This window comes from Geotrypetes seraphini, chromosome 18, assembly GCF_902459505.1.
Source record: "Geotrypetes seraphini chromosome 18, aGeoSer1.1, whole genome shotgun sequence".
Lineage (NCBI taxonomy): Eukaryota > Metazoa > Chordata > Amphibia > Gymnophiona > Dermophiidae > Geotrypetes > Geotrypetes seraphini.
The window spans coordinates 28,094,952-28,111,585 of record NC_047101.1 but is presented as its reverse complement, the minus strand read 5'-3'; the positions used below and the strand labels follow the sequence as shown (position 1 = coordinate 28,111,585).

Here is a 16,634-nt window from a genome sequence, read left to right as displayed (position 1 = left end):
TATCCCGCTAGCACAGTGTCCCAGGCGTTTTCCTCATTCCACCATGTTTCCGTGATGCCGATGATGTCAAAGTTATCTTTTTGTGACATAGCTTCCAATTCCCCCATCTTATTCTTTAGGCTCCTTGCGTTTGTGTACATACACTTGAGTTTGCAGCCTGTTACTTTCTTGCAATTCCTTCCCTCTTGTGTCCTTTTTGATCCGTCAGGATTTCTGGCTTGCCTATGATCTGGTGAGTCTTCCCTGCTTTCTTCCTGCACAGTATCCTCTGGGTATAACGGTTCCCGAACCATCGACTTTTGGTCAACTGTCGGCTTTCCCCTTCTTCCTAATTTAAAAACTTCTCAGTTTCTCTCTTGATGTTGCTTGCAAGTAGCCTCGTTCTGTCTCCGTTGAGGTGGAGTCCATCCTTCCTGAATAGCTTGCTCTTCCCCCAGAACGTCGTCCAGTTGCGCACGAAGTGGAATCCTTCTTCCTCACACCAGCGCCTCATCCATGCGTTGACTGCTTGCAGCTCCGTCTGCCTCTTCTCGTCGGCCCTGAGTATTGGCAGGAAATCTTAGAACACTACCCTCTGTGTTCTGGTCTTCAGCTTCTCTCCTAGCATCCGGAACAGGTCCTTCAGTCCTTTCCTGCTGTAGTTCCTTTTGCTCACGTTTTTTGTCCCCAAGATAGCATATTTTTTTTTTACTAAAGGAAGGTCTTGTCAGACTAACCTTATTAATTTCTTTGATTTGGTGACCAAACAGTTGGATTTGTGGGGGGCACTAGATGGACAAGTTATGGTTCCTTTCGAGGCTACAGAAGACCTCAGCAGACTCTGATTGGTTCAGATACCAAAGGCCCTCCTATGTAAGTGGCCTTAGGTGCCTGGGCCAATCAGAGCCTTAGACTCCTCCTAGTGCATTCCAGGATGCACCAGAAAGGGAAAGGCCCGCCATTTTGAAGAGGCAGACCTGCCAACAGGAGGGAGTGGCAACCCTCTTGCTATCATCTGAATAAGATATGGGAGGTCATAGGGTGTGTGGGCAGTCCGAATGGCCAAGGCAGGAGAGAACGGGTATCCCTTCTGCCAGTTTTCATGATGCTGTTGAGCAGTGTGAGTGTGTGTGTAACACATGTACATATCTGTGCCCATTAAAAAAAGAAAAAGCTGGCTTTTTTTTTTAATGCTACTGGCACCTCCAGACCTGTCACAGATTTCAGAGTGTTAAAAAGTGGTGTTTCATTTTGTGCATCATGTGGGCATTGATCGTAGTGTTCATTTTAAAACTCATGAGCTCTTTGTAATTATTTACCTACAATTATTGGAGGTTGCTACAAACCACAGAAAAGACTGCTGTTTGCTGTTTTGTGCATCCAGGCCTAAGAGTAGCAGAAGTACCAGACACAGCTATGGATGTGCTGACGAAAGCAGGACTCCTAAGAGGCAGAAAGTTCTCTCTTGAAGCCAGGTGCTTTCTACTCCAAGACTCACTATTTCAAAGCTGGCATCTATTAAAAATGCTAAAGTAAAAAGCTTGAAATGTAATAACTCCAGAAAAAGAGCAGATATATCATTGTTTTTCCTGTTTACTTTTATAATGTCTTTTCGATTAGCTATCTTGTCTCTATTTAAAACAGAAAGGTACCTGAGTTTATTGTACTCTTTGTCATTGTCCAATTTTTCTTTAACATCATTTTGGGCAAGACTTCAAGACTTGGAGTTGACTTTTTTCTTTTTTTTTTTATTTTCAGGTCTGTATGGCCGGGAAACCAAAAAACTGATGTGAGTAAATTTTACCTTCAGTGATATACTACAGAATCTAGGGCAAATGGTACCCCTGCCCCCTTTCCACTAGGAAGTTCTCTCCTTCCTCCATCTACCAATCCTCTCTCTCTCCTCCAGGCAATTTTTCCTCCTTCTTACCTTCTGGACATACTCTCTTCCTTTTCTCTGTCCCTCCAGGTATTTTTTTCCTATAGCTCTGCTGCTCAGCCCACAGGCTGACCAACCACCAAGAGATGCCAAGGTGCTCGGGGCTCCCAACTTACCAAAGGTCCTTAAAGTTTAAAATTACAAGTAGCATGGAAAGTTTGGATCCAATTAGGTCTAATTGTGCCAAGTCATGGATCTATATTCTTGATACAGGTGACTTGTTTCATTTTTATTGTAACTCTGTAGTGTATGTATACACAAACTGGGGAGGTAGTTTTGCACAGAGCTGTATGAATTGGTGATGCTAAAAAAGAAAGCTCTCGCAGGTAGATAATAATAATAATAGTTTATTTTTATATACCGCCATACCCGGGAGTTCTAGGCGGTTCACATCAATCAATCATTATACATACAGTATAAATAGATATTTAAAATTGAAATCTAAAATTTCAGCAAAGTTAAAAGCTTACAGTGGGAAGATACAAACAATTTAAAATGAGATAAAAATTATAATAGTTGAGTTTTTATCTGTTTTCTAAAATCAATATAAGAGGAAGCTTCTAACGCAATTATGGCAAGCCATGTATTCAGTGTGGCCACCTGAAAAGAAAAGGTTCTGTCGAGGAACCTTTTGTAATGACAGGATTTTATTGAGGGATATTACATTACATTACATTAGGGACTTCTATTATCCCAGGACAAGCAGGCACGCATATTCTTAACTGATGGGTGACGGCACCAACGGAGCCCCGGTACGGACAATTTTAGAGTAATTGGCTAATTACCTTAAAGCAAAGAAAAGAAGAACAAAAGTTATTGCAATTAAAGATGAGAAAGGTGAGATGCATTCTCAAACTGAGAGCATTTTAAGTAAATTTTTAAAGTTTTATAAAGAACTATACTCTTCTGAATCTTATGAGGGTAAAGAGAAGGATGGTATAGATTTTTTAAATTTAATTATTGGTCCGAAAGTTCCAGATCATATAAAAAGGAGTTTAGATGAGCCTATATCATTAATAGAATTAGAAACGGCGTTGAAATCTCTTAGAGTTGGATCTGCTCCAGGTGGGGATGGATTTACAGTGGAATTTTACAAATCATTTCAAATTTCTCTATTACCTCAATTATTAAATTTATTTAAATCCCAATTGTCTAAGGGATGTATTACGGGTACTATGGCGGAATCAGTAACAATTGTTTTGCCAAAGCCAAATAGAGATCCTACTTTGGTTGCAAATTACAGGCCCATTTTATTAATAAATGTGGATGGTAAACTTTTGGCCAAGATTTTGGCTTTACGATTAGCTAAGGCTCTCCCTTTTATCATTGATATGCATCAAACTGGTTTCGTGGCAAAAAGACACTCCTCTGATAATACTAGATTGGCTTTTCATATGTTAAATTTATCTAAAGAAATTGCAGATCCGGTTTTTTCCATTTCTTTAGATGCGGAAAAAGCATTTGACAGAGTTGAATGGTCTTTTATGTATCAAACACTTGGTTGGTTTGGTATTGGTCCGGGATTTATTCAAATGATTCAAGCTTTGTATAGCTCCCCTTCTGTAAGATTATACATTAATAATAGTTTCTCTGATCGGTTTACTTTGCGGAGGAGGGTTAGACAGGGTTGTCTGTTATCTCCTTTGCTTTTTGATATTGTATTAGAACCCTTGTTATTGGCCATTCAACAAGCAAAGGGGATACAGGGTATTCTCTTTTCTGATAGAGAATATAAAGTTTCAGCATATGCGGATGACATATTGCTGTATTTGAGGAATCCTGAATCTACCATTCCATGTTTATTGGAGTTGATTGATACATTTGGAAAATTTTCAGGATATAAAATCAATTGGAATAAGTCTGAGATTCTTCCTCTTAATGTACATTGTACTAAAGGTTTATTTGATGCTTTTTCATTTACCTGGAAAGAAGAGGGATTAAAATATTTAGGTATAATGATAAAAAAGACGCTGGAAGACACTTTGAAAGAGAATGAAAAACTTTTATTAAAAAAAATAACAGAAGTATGTGAGCATTGGAATCCGTTACATCTTTCACGGTGGGGGAGAGTGCAAACAATTAAAATGATGATTCTGCCTGTAGTTTGTTACCAAATGAGTATGATACCAATATTTTTTCAGGGGTCATTTTATCAAAAACTTAATGGTATTCTTATGAAATTTATTTGGCTGGGTAAAAGACCTAGAATTGCTCTAGTATCTCTACAAAAGTCAATTGAGGAGGGAGGGGTTAAATTTCCAAATTTTTATAGGTACCATCAAGCCTATATTTTAAGCTAGGGTATGTATTGGATCCTCCCAGAACTCTATGATAATGCTCCAGATTGGTTATATTTGGAGTGGCGTCTAATGTTTCCTTTACATTTAGTTCATGTTGTTAGTATAAAAATGCCTAGAAGATATAAACAGAACAGAATTTTGATTGATACATGGTAAACTTTGAGATACATTAGTAATCTAACATCTATTACAATAAGCAAATCAACAAATCAATCTTTATGGATAAACTCCAAGATTCAAATTGGCTGAGCTCAAATCTTATGGAAACACTGGATTATAGCAGGCATAAGAACTTTAAATGATGTTATTTTAAATGGTAAACTGCTTGACTTTTCACAGTTGCAAATTAGATTTGGTCTTGATAAATCACAAAGTTTTAAATGGTTGCAGCTGAAGCAGGCTATTCAGGTGGAGTTCCATGAATGGAAAACTCTTAATACTCAATATAGTTTGGAGTTCCTATGTTTCCAGGCTGATTTCATGGGACACCTAGCCGCACAGTGGTATAAATTATTATCTGGATTTTTAAATAAAAAGCCAAAAACTGGTCTGAGAGACATTTGGAGCATTGAGATTAAGCATAATATTTCTGCTTCTCAATGGCCATGAATTTGGTCTTGAAGAATGAGATGTACAGTGTTAGCATCTATGAGACAAACTTGGTTCTTTTTATTACATAGAGCTTTTTGGACCCCAGTTCGTTTAAAAAAATTGGATATCTCTAAATCTAATAGATGCTGGCACTGTAATCTAGAAGTGGGGACATTGGATCATCTAATTTTTTATTGCCCCTGCATTAGGAATTTTTGGAATTCAATTTGGTCTCAAATAAATTGCTTATTGGAAAATCATGTGGAAATATCATATGATACTGTTCTGTTCGGTATGTCTATGAGGGAAAAGGTCAATTATCAGCACATAACAATAAGCTTTTGATGATAATGCAACATATTACTAACAACTGGAAAAATTATAGTAATCTCAATTATACGATTTGGTGGAATTCCCTGTGTCATATTTACAAGATGGAAAGAGCAATTGCAATACAGAAAGGAAGTTATAAATTTTTTTTAAAGATATGGAGACCGATAGTTGATTTTTGTAGTGAATAGGCATCATTTTTCTTTGATAATATACATAGGGGGGTGGGGGGATTGGAAGATAAGATGTAGCGAAATTGAAATTTTGAAGGAATATGATAGTTTTAATGATTATATAGAAAGATGGGAGGGGGGAGAGTTTTTAATTAATTTACATATTAAGAATATAATGTATGATGTTCAAGTGTTATATGATAGTATTTCATGTTGTTCTTTTTGTGCACTTGATGTAAGTTTGAAAAAGAATAAAGAAATAAAAACAAAACCAATAATAATAATAATAATCATTTAAAGACTCTGGATGCAATTTTGGACATCCAATTTAAGATAAGTGGCCATTGATTATTATTGTTGTTATTGGATAAGAGTGTTGACTGCACCTGAAACACTTATTTGCTGGAAAAGTTCTCCAATTGATATTCCCGATGTCTAGGGAGGAATGAATCAACGCTCTGCAATATAAAGTTAATGGAGTTTTTTTCTTGACCTGATGACTGTTAAAGGACCACTATAAGTACATTCACTATTGCTGTGCTTGTTGTAGTGCTGGTTCCTTAGCCAGGTGTAGCTGTAATTAGGGTCCTTTTTCTCCACTATTATAAGAATATACTCTGAGGTTGATCCGCTTTTTCCTTCCCTATCATCAGAAAAGAATAGACTTTTAATTGTTGAATGTGTGATTTTCTACTTTACTCTTCCCTGGATTCTTCTTGTGTTAGTTATAACTTTTAAACATATAACAGGATGGTCAAAGTCATAGGTAGATTTTCAAATCAGCATTTATAAGTGCCAAGGAATATATGCATAACTTAACTGGTTGTTACATGTTTAGAGCTGATATTTAAAAGCAGTTATCCAGATGGTAATTGCCACTGACACACATGTTCAGTAGCATTATTTGGAAAATGTAATCAAATATTTTTATAGATTGTCTCAGCACTATCCGGATCATGGCATTCCTAAGTGACATCTGGATGAAAGCTCTAGGGATAGCAACTGAACATTGCTGCTATTGGGGGAATTCTGAATGTTTAGCATGAAAAAACCCCACATTCTAATGGATGCAAGGCACCAAAAGGGCAGAACCATGTATAGAATAAAGTCAAAGTGTTTCCACGTAGATCTGTAAAAGGGATGTAGCCATAGTAGGGGGCTGGACTTGTGCTGATCTGTGCCCAATTTGTGTACTGGTTTTAGACTCCTTGTACCCAAATTAAGCAAGGATTCCAGTGCTATTCTATGAAGCGTCCATTATAGAATACCATTCAGTGTTGAATTTTCAGTGCTATTTGGTGAATCCAGCCCTATCTGGATACTCAACAGCAGTTACTGTCTGGATGCCACTGAATAACTGGAGGATTTTTGTCTTTGGTGGCTACTACAGGCTCGAGATTGGAGGGATAATTTTTAAACAGAGGCCCATACTGCTGAATATCTACTAAATTGTTTTTAAGTCGCTTGTCAAAGTACAAAAGTTTGATTGATTTCTTTTTCTTGTTCAATCCTTCAGGAAGAAGAAGGTATGTACTTCAAAACAAAAAGCTCGGTGCTACTGGAGAAGCGGAGACTTAGAGGGGACATGATAGAGACTTACAAGATCATGAAGGGCACGGAGAAAGTGGAGAGGGACAGATTCTTCAAACATTCGAAAACTACAAGAACAAGAGGGCATTCGGGAAAATTAAGAGGGGACAGATTCAGAACCAATTCTAGGAAGTTCTTCTTCACCCAAAGGGTGGTGGACACCTGGAATGCGCTTCTAGAGGGTGTGATAGGACGGAGTACAGTATTGGGGTTCAAGAAGGGATTAGATGATTTCCTGAAGGAAAAGGGGATAGATAGAGGATTTGGATCTGTACAGGTTTTGGATCTGATGGGCCGCCGCGTGAGCGGACTGCTAAGCATGATGGACATCTGGTCTGACCCAGCAGAGACACTGCTTATGTTCTTATGTACTCCCTTCAAAACAAGAATGCCTATACAGGCTGTGTACTGTAACAGCATATCAGGAATATTTTTTATACTGGCACTGGCAATGATTTGCTCTCATCTACAAGAGGTGCTGAAGATTTTGGTTATCTGGTGGAAAGTTTGCGGACTAAACCCTGCACCCCTTTATAGTTCTATATTTAGAAATTAGAGGCCCAAATGTTCAGCTGGCAGTGCTCAGCATTTTGTTGACCACTGTCAGCATTAAACCCAAAAATTCAGTGCCAGACCACATCTGCACTTTGGCATTGAATTTACGGGTTTGCATAGCTGGCTGGCACAGAGCCAATTAAGTGCAATATTCAGCACTTAAACGGCTATGGGTTACCGCATAAGATTAACTTTCACGCAGTCCTGGCCGGTTAAGTTCTGAATACCAGGGCTTAACTGGCCAAATGCCAAACCCCAAACCCAGAATGCTTCCAAAATAGCCAGTTTTGAGTTTGGCACTAATTAGTAAAGTGGCACTGAGAAATAGCAGCTAGCCCTGAACAGGCAATTTAACCAGCCAGGATCTATTTCTGGCCAGTTAAATTGCTTTGAATAGCGATGCCTAATGATAGATGCCAACTGGGCAAATAAGTTATAGAATAACAGCTCTTATGAATGTGATTGGTGTCACTAGTAGGCAATTACAGGCAGAAGTGATAGATGCTATTGTACATAAGAACATAAGGGGTCAGACCAATTGTCCATCAAGCCCAGTACCCTGTTCTCACGGTGGCCAATCCAGTCACTAGTACCTGGCCAAACCCAGAGTAGCAACATTCCATACAGAATCCAAAGAGTAACAAGATTCTAGAATCTCAAGAGTATCAACATTTCATGCTACCAATCCAGGGCAAGCAGTGGCTTCCCCCATGTCTTTCTCAATAACAGACTTTTCCTCCAGGAACTTGTTCAAACCTTTCTTAAAACCAGCTACGCTATCCGCTCTTACCACATCCTCTGGAAACACATTCCAGAGCTTAACTATTCTCTGAGTGAAATTTTTTTTCCTCCATTTGGTTTTAAAACTGTTTCCCTGTAACTTCATCGAGTGTCCCCTAGTCTATGTCATTTTTGATGGAGTGAAAAATCAATCCACTTGTACCCATTTTACTCCACTCAGGATTTTGTAGACTTCAATCCTATCTCCCCTCAGCCCAAATCCTTTAGCATGTAAGTTTGAAGGGGGGCATATGTAGATGGAGAGGAGAGTTGGCAATCACAAGTCTTCAAGCAGGGCATAATTAGTCAGTTACGACTACCATTGACAGCGTAGCTGGTGGTGCCTAACATTAGGTGCACCCAGTGAGGTAATAAGGCGGAGGTGGGGGGAGGTCCACCCTGGGTGCGATCTTCCTAAGGGCACGGCACCCCTCCTCCCCTGTACCTTTTTTACTTCCCTGGCATGAGGTTGCTGCCCGCCTCAGTATCGGCGCTTTCTCTAACGTCACTTCCAGGACCCGCACCTAGGAAATGATGTCAGAGGATGAGCTGACACCAACATGGGCATGCTGCTCATGCCAGAGAAGTTAAAAAGGTATGGGGAAAGAGGGCGGGGGGGAAGCCATGTACCCTTACGATGCAACTGGGCACACCAATGCTGACTTATACTCGTAGGGCCTGATTCTTTTATGGACACCAACAATGGTGGCCACCTAAGAAGCGGCTGCCAATTGCATGTCATTCACACGTTGGCACCCAAAAGAGAATCACATCTACAGTTCTAGTCAGACACCTGAAATGTAGGCCAGCATTTTGCAGGCCTACGTTTAAAGCATTTGTCTCATGTCTGCATAGATGGATAGCAATGCTTAAGCCTGCCCATGGCCACTTCCAGGCGAAGTCATGCTCATACCCCACCGTGGGTGTACTTAAGCATCACTATGTATTTATACAGATGCACTTGAGGCCTACAATGTTTGCATCCTGCCTCAGAGAGTTGTTTTTTTTTAAACGTGTGCCCCATGATACACTTCCATACTCTGATTCCTGGCAATTATCTGGGTACAGGCAATGTTCACACTGATACTCAGTTAACTATCCAGTTAAAAGTTAGGACAGTCCTGGTTAGCTGACTAAATATTATCACTGCCTGGGAACTCCTGGTCCTGCCCCTAAAACATCATGGCAATGCCCAGATAAGGCTGAGGTGGTTGGACCGGATTTTCAGTGGCACTGTTTCGGTAAGTGTTGCTGAAACTCTGGGTATGATCTGGTGAGTGGATATTTCTGAGTAGGAGGTCCTTCTACACAGAAAAGTTCTGCTGATTATCATTATGATGTTTGCTATTTATTGCTGAAAATGTCTTTTCTAGAACTGAATGGTTTTGTGTTTGCATTCAATGTTTTTTCTTCCAAACTATAAGGCTAATAATCTTCAGATTTGAACAGAACAGTGAAGGGATAACTTTATTTGTTTCCGGCAGGCTTGCAGAGACCCATACCGCAGCCAGTCATCACCCACTACAGTTCAAACACCTTTCCTTCAACAAAAATGAACAAGAACTTGCCTAGAGCCCCTCTTTGTGGGGTCAACACCGAGAGGTTTGTTACTTTTCGTAGAGTTAGTAGTTATAAGAGGATGGGCATCACTGCATTAATATGAGCTTGAAGTCAAGTACAGCCCATGCCTGAAGTCAGAACTGTAGGGCTGGAACAGTGTAAGCTTTTTTGAGTCTTCTTTGTGACTCTCTCCAGTGCTGCATAGGTCTGGTAGCACTATAGAAATAATTAATAATAGTAGCTTAACAGAAAGAAATAGCAAATTGGAGCAGCAGGCCTAGAGTTTCCAAATAGGTAGTGGATCCACCTGGAGAAGCGAAATTTGACAAGAACTTAGGGTTCAAGAGCAAGTAGATTGATTAGCTTGCAAGATGACTTGCTAGAAACCACTTTTAACTGATACTTTGGGATGTGCGATCTAACAGTCATTGGCCTTTTACACTAGCTATTAGAGTGGTTTGGAGCCTTGTCTTTAACTATCAAAAGTTTGATCTGTTCATTTTTTAGGTTGACTTATTTTATGTATGTTTACATTTGTAAGCAGGGTATACATTTTAAAACTCAATATATAAATATCAGGCTGGCCCCAGTACTTATTAGTTATTATTTATTGTATATAATTCTACCATTAAACACTCAAGAGACAGCCCTGCTCGAAAGAGCTTACAATCTAATCATGACATAACAGAACAAAAAGGGTGAATCTATGCACGCTGCTCAGGTACGGAATTACAAAAGAAATGAGGAGGAGGATAGCGAGGCACCTATCGAGGGAATGGCTACGTTACAAGTGGTTTGGGTTAGGACTTAAACACAGCTTCAAAAAAGTGGGGTTTCAGTCTGGATTTGAATACTGCCAGAGACGGAGCCAGATGTATCGAGTCAGACAGTACAACAGACCACACACTTCTACAGCAGCTCTCTCAGGTCTAGCATCCAAACAGAACAAGATAAAAGCCTACTTACACTCTCCTGCTGATGAGAAAGCACTTACCTGGCTGGCTAAACAGCACTTAGATTCCTAAGTGCTAATATTCAACGCAAAATTTCAGACCACTGACCGGCAAAGTCGAACAGCCAAATCAGTCTATCTTTGGCTGCTATAAACTTAGCTGGCCAGCGCTGAATATTGATATGGCTGGCTAAGTTTGTGATGGCTAAAATTATACTAGATATTCAAAGCCTGCCACTGAAAATAGCCCAATGGTGACTATGGGAGTCAGCCTGTCTAGCTTGTGTGATCTGAATATTGCTTCCTTAGTCTTTGGTAAAATTTTTAGAAATGTTTCAGAAAGCAACCCACCAGAGAAAGAACATCCACACTGAAGCAGCCTGTGGGGCAGGGCTACTCAAAGGGGTCCACAGGCCAGTCGAGTTTTCAGGATATCCCTAATGAATATGCATGACTACCAACAAATTTTCCCACGGAGCTTATCAAAAACTTTAACTAGCTAGTTATCTATACAGCACATATGACACTCAAAGCTAGATATATATTAAATAGTAATACCATAAATATAATTATCTCATAGCACTTAAATATTTATATATTTTATTAAATATTACATATACAATAATTTCATACCACACATACTACTATCTTATACCCACTCAGAGCCATTCCAGTTCATAGAAATACTGAAAAAAAAGTCATTTAAAAAATATTTCACCATCCGGATACTTAAATAGAAAAAACAGCAGTCAATATGCTTAGACTCTCATCTTCACAAGTTCAAAATTATTCCATATAGCATACGTGCAGTTGATTTCTTAATAGCAATTGATGTCCCCCAGAAATTTCTTTGTGTGTGTGACGGGGACATCAATTGCTATTAAGAAATCAACTGCATGTATGCTATATGGAGTTAATAATTTAAAAAAAAAAAAGTCTAACAAGTGTCCTAAATGGCTACTTGGACGATCAAAAAGCTCTAATCCAGCCTGCCTGGATAATTATTAAGGCACTGGTGCTGCATTTCAGTGGTGCTTAGTTAACTTCCCACTCTACTGATATCATTGGCACTCTCTGCTTAATTGTTTATGCATTTCAGCCAGGACCAAGTCAATGTAAGTTAATGAGTAAGAGTGATCTTAACTGTTAAACTCACACTGAATATCTTTAAAATAATTTTAATGCAGCTGGTGTTAAATCTATTTATATTTTTTTAACAGCAAGCATTCAAGTGGATCACTACCACCTCGCATCCCACCAAGTAAGTTCTATATTACTATAATATTACATGCTTCAATTCAGTGCCAGTCTTAGCATCATTGCCATCATAGGATAAATTCAGATTTTCCACTCAATCTCATGGATTACAACCTATAGAAATCTCCTTTCCTCTTCTTCATTCTTCTTTGGAACTACAGGAAGCAGGCAAGCAGTCTTGAGCTTTGCACAAGGAGACGACAACTATCAGACATGTATGAGAGCAGAAATAGAGAGCCTATGACTGCCTCAAACACTTATGGGTTTTAAATTGTTCGAGACTTGTGCAGATGAGGACAGAGCTTGCAGGAATGGGACGGGCTAGAGGGATCCCACAGGGATGGAGAAAATTTATCCCTGTGTCATTCTCTAAGAGCTGGAGTGGGCAGGGCTGTGGGTGGGGTCATGTGTCCTCTTTTTTTTGTCTTCACAAATATGGTAACCCTAGACCTGAATATTGGTTGGGCCTATATAACTTCTAAGCTTCCAGTGCCCTCCACTCCCAGCCCTCTGGCAAAGTCTAGACCCTCCCAGTATGACTGTTTTTATGGGAGGTCTGTACTTGTGGAGAGAGTTTGGAGGGGTGTCTTGTCTTAGGGATGGGGTAGGGTAAGGGGGAGGGCGAATCAAGACCAGAGTGGTAGGAGTGCAGGTTCAGAGCGGCTATGGCACCTCTGTCATGTTATGTGAGTCCCAGCCAAAATTTAGCTCAGCCCGCATAACTGCCTTATGTACTGGCTGAATACTGGCCGGGACCTACATAACCTCTGGCGGTCACTAAAATCTCAATTAGTTCCTGAACATCGGGGGGGGGGGGGGGCACGATCACCGGGGCAAGAGGGCTTGGGCTCCCTCTTGCCCCGATGTTGTGTGTGTGTGTGTGTGTGTGGGGGGGGGGGGGGTAATGTATCGCGGCAGAAGAGATGCCTCATCTCCCCTACCGCGATGCCATCACTCTTTTACCCGAACTGCCGCAACCCACGGCAGGAGAGATAGGACATCTCTCCTGCCACGGGTCGCGGCAGTTCAGGTAGAGGAGTGATGGCATCGCGGTAGGGGAGATGAGGCATCTCTCCTGCCGCGATGCTTGTGGTGGAGGAGTAGGCAGGTTGCTGGGGCCGTAGAACTGATCGCAGGAGCCACGATCAGCTCCGGCACTTAGACCTGGTTTGACTTCGTCTAAGTCAAAAAGGTATAAGTGCCGACTAAGCAACCTGCCTACGGTTTTGGTTATACCTGCTGCACGCCTAGGTGTAGGTCGGCCCACCTCCTGTCCACCGCCCGCTCTTTCCCCTCCTCTAAACACACCTCTTTTCTCTCTGTGCGTTGAGGCAGGGGAAAGGCCTAAGCTGGTTTTAGATACGTCTAAAAACCAGCTTTGGTTATGGGTACTTGGACAATCAGGCTTTTTGATCATCCAAGTAGCCATTTAGGACACTTTTTAGACTTTTTTTTTTATTATTATGAATCCCATAACTTCCCTCAAAGATTTTAATGGAAATGAAAGAACGTGTGATCTAAAAATAAATATTCAAATGAACAAAACCAAAAATGTTTCGTGTGCACATCCTTTTTTCACTGTAGCTGTCATTAATGTTTTCTTCATTTTGGTTTTCGTTGCTTCAGGTAACATCAGTAGATCATTTTCTGAAGGGCCAGCTAATTTCAGACCTATGCTGCCTCCTCCAAATAAGCATATGGTATCATCAACACCAATGACTGAAGATGAGGTACAGATTGTTTCTTTCTATATAAAAAAAATCCAAAACAACAATCCAAGTCTCCGTGGCAAATGGAGAAAGAGCATATAGGAACATAAGCATTGCCATACTGAGACAGACTGGTGGTCTATCAAGCCCAGTGGACAATCTAGCAAGATCCCAAAAGAGTAAAATGGATTATTTGTTGCTTATCCCTGAAATGAGCAGTGCATCTTCCCAAGCCCATCTTAATTTGCCATATTAACTTTTCTGTTAGAAACTTTTCTTTTTTTAACTCTGCTAAGCTATACTTTTTAGTGAAACTGTATAATGCATACTATCAATAAAGAGACAGCAATATGTATAAAGAAAACATCTGAGCAGCTAATCACTGACAGAATCTACGTATTGTGACAGGGAAGAGCCTGTCAGCAGTTTAAACCCAGCTTTAAACCCTGCCTTGCAAAGGCTGGCCCCTATTCCTAAGCCCAGGAAGCTGCCTAATAATCCTGTGCCTATCACCAAGAGCCAACAGGCAGGGCAAGGCAGAGAGAGAAGGGCAGAAACCATAACATCTGGTTTAGGGCACTATAATCCCTTTTATAATACCTTGGGCAAATCTCCAACAAAACCTCTAGTAAAGAAAACCAGCACAGGCATGGTTAATGAGAGGGGTGTGGCTGGCAAGCAGGATGAACCCAGAGGGAGAGTGGGATTAGGCTTACAGCATAAAATGAGCACAGGTGGAAACACTAAGGAGGAGATTGGGAAGAAGACTGCAGGGGAGAACACTCGGGAGAAGACTGCAGGGAGAAATGCAGGAGAGAGACATGCCGTGCTAAGCAGGAAAGAGCCTGCTAGGAGGTCTTTGTCCCAGACCCTAGCTAAAGCACAGCTGGTCTTACAACCCTCCCGAGCTAACAGACTTCTGACTCCTAAGCAGAAGTGCAGGGGAGTAGAAAGACTTCCAGGGCAGGGCTGGCCGTTAGCTGTCCCTGAAGGGAGTTCTTACCCTGTCTCAGAAAGCGGAGACTCCCTAATGGAATTAGAGGGAGAGCTATCTGAAAGCAGTGAGATGGAGTGCAGTCTCGCAGTATGGGATCTCCTGGAGAATCACAGTTAACAAGGTATGAATGGGGGAGGGGAATGAAAGTGAATGTATCTTTGTGTAGCGTTCTTTCTCCCATAGCAGAACTGTGAGCATGTGTGAATGAATCACTTAGAGCCTGAGAGGGAGGCCATGTAGATAAAGGGAAGGAGGTGAGAACCTTTAATTAACTTCCCCGAGAAGTGTAACGGAACTCAGAGACCTGACATTGTGTAACCCTGAAGCAGGGAACTTTCGGGAGGGGACTTACACCAGTCATAAAAGGTTGGGTTATATAAAGTTCCCTAGCCCCTACCCAGGAGCATAGGGTAGTGGGGGGCATTGGACTTCGGGTGGGTTAGGTCACAGAACTTCCTGAAGTATTTCCAAACAAAAGGAGCAAAATTAAGGAGAAAACGTTTTGGTTTATTTTTTGGCTTTTCTCCTGGGCAGCAGGCTGGACTGTGTTGTAAGGAAGAAACCTTATGAAAATGTTTTGTTTTAAGTCTCCTCAGACCAGAGGGACTACTGGAACCCTAGTGCTGTGAACTAGGGGTAATAAAGATAAAAGCTGAACTTTACCAAGAACGCAGTCTCCACTAATTATTCCACTGCTTATCCAGTGGGAGTCCTCCTGGGAGCGCTCCGACCTTATGCCTGGGGCGGGAGCCGGGTTGCCAGCGCTAGGCTTACCCCCGGCCCCGCCACAGTATAGAGTGATCTGCAAATCAAATTATGTGCCCATCTGACAGCTAAACTGTAGTGATCAATGGAGTACAGTGTAAAGGAAATGTAATAGGCTTTGTTTATTCAAGGGCAAGAAGGCAGCATATTCTCACATATAAGAACATAAGAAGTTGCCTCCACTGAGTCAGACCAGAGGTCCATTTCGCCCAGCGGTCCGCTCCCGCGGTGGCCCACCAGGTCCGTGACCTGTGAAGTGGTTTTTGCCCACTTTTATAACCTACCTCTAGTTCTATCTGTACCCTTCAATCCCCCTATCCTCTAGGAACCTATCCAAACCTTCCTTGAACCCCTGTAAAGTGCTTTGGCCTATCACCTCCTCCGGAAGCATGTTCCATGTGTCCACCACCCTTTGGGTAAAAAAGAACTTTCTAGCATTTGTTCTAAACCTGTCTCCTTTCAATTTCTCCGAGTGACCCCTAGTGGTCCCCACAGTTTGAAGAATCTGTCCTTATCTACTCTCTCTATGCCCTTTAGGATTTTGAAGGTTTCTATCATGTCCCCTCTAAGTCTCCTCTTTTTCAGGGAGAACAGCCCCAGCATTTTTAACCTGTCAGTGTATGCAAAATTTTCCATACCTCTTATCAGTTTAGTCGCTCTTCTCTGGACTCCCTCGAGTACCGCCATGTCCTTCTTGAGGTACGGCGACCAGTACTGGACACAGTACTCCAGGTGCGGGCGCACCATTGCGCGATACAGCAGCATGATGACTTCCTTCGTCCTGGTTGTGATACCCTTTTTGATGATGTCCAGCATTCTGTTTGCTTTCTTTGAGGCTGTCGCACACTGCGCCGATGGTTTCAATGTTGTGTCCACCATCACCCCCAGGTCTCTTTCAAGGTTGCTCACCCCTAGCAATATTCCCCCCATTTTGTAGCTGAACATCGGGTTCTTTTTCCCTACATGCATGACCTTGCATTTCTCTACGTTAAAACTCATTTGCCACTTTTTTGCCCATTCTTCCAGTCTCGTTAGGTCCCTTTGCAGGTCTTCACAGTCTTCTGTGCTTCTAACCCTGCTGCAGAGTTTGGTGTCATCAGCAAATTTGATAACCTCACATTTCGTCCCCGTCTCCAGGTCATCAATAAATATATTGA

At 41.3% G+C, this 16,634-nt stretch overlaps 1 protein-coding gene across 2 annotated transcripts in view; it reads left to right on the top strand.

Annotated features, from left to right (window-relative positions):
- LCP2 (lymphocyte cytosolic protein 2) overlaps positions 1-16,634 on the top strand; it is a 200,844-nt gene that overhangs the window by 146,150 nt on the left and 38,060 nt on the right. The window contains exons 14-18 of one of the 2 annotated variants that reach the window (XM_033927609.1): positions 1,738-1,768; positions 6,829-6,838; positions 9,722-9,839; positions 11,970-12,010; positions 13,633-13,736. In XM_033927609.1, coding sequence (XP_033783500.1) covers positions 1,738-1,768; positions 6,829-6,838; positions 9,722-9,839; positions 11,970-12,010; positions 13,633-13,736 — 304 coding nt within the window. The remainder of the gene's footprint in view (positions 1-1,737; positions 1,769-6,828; positions 6,839-9,721; positions 9,840-11,969; positions 12,011-13,632; positions 13,737-16,634) is intronic. The other variant, XM_033927610.1, reaches the window with a different exon arrangement.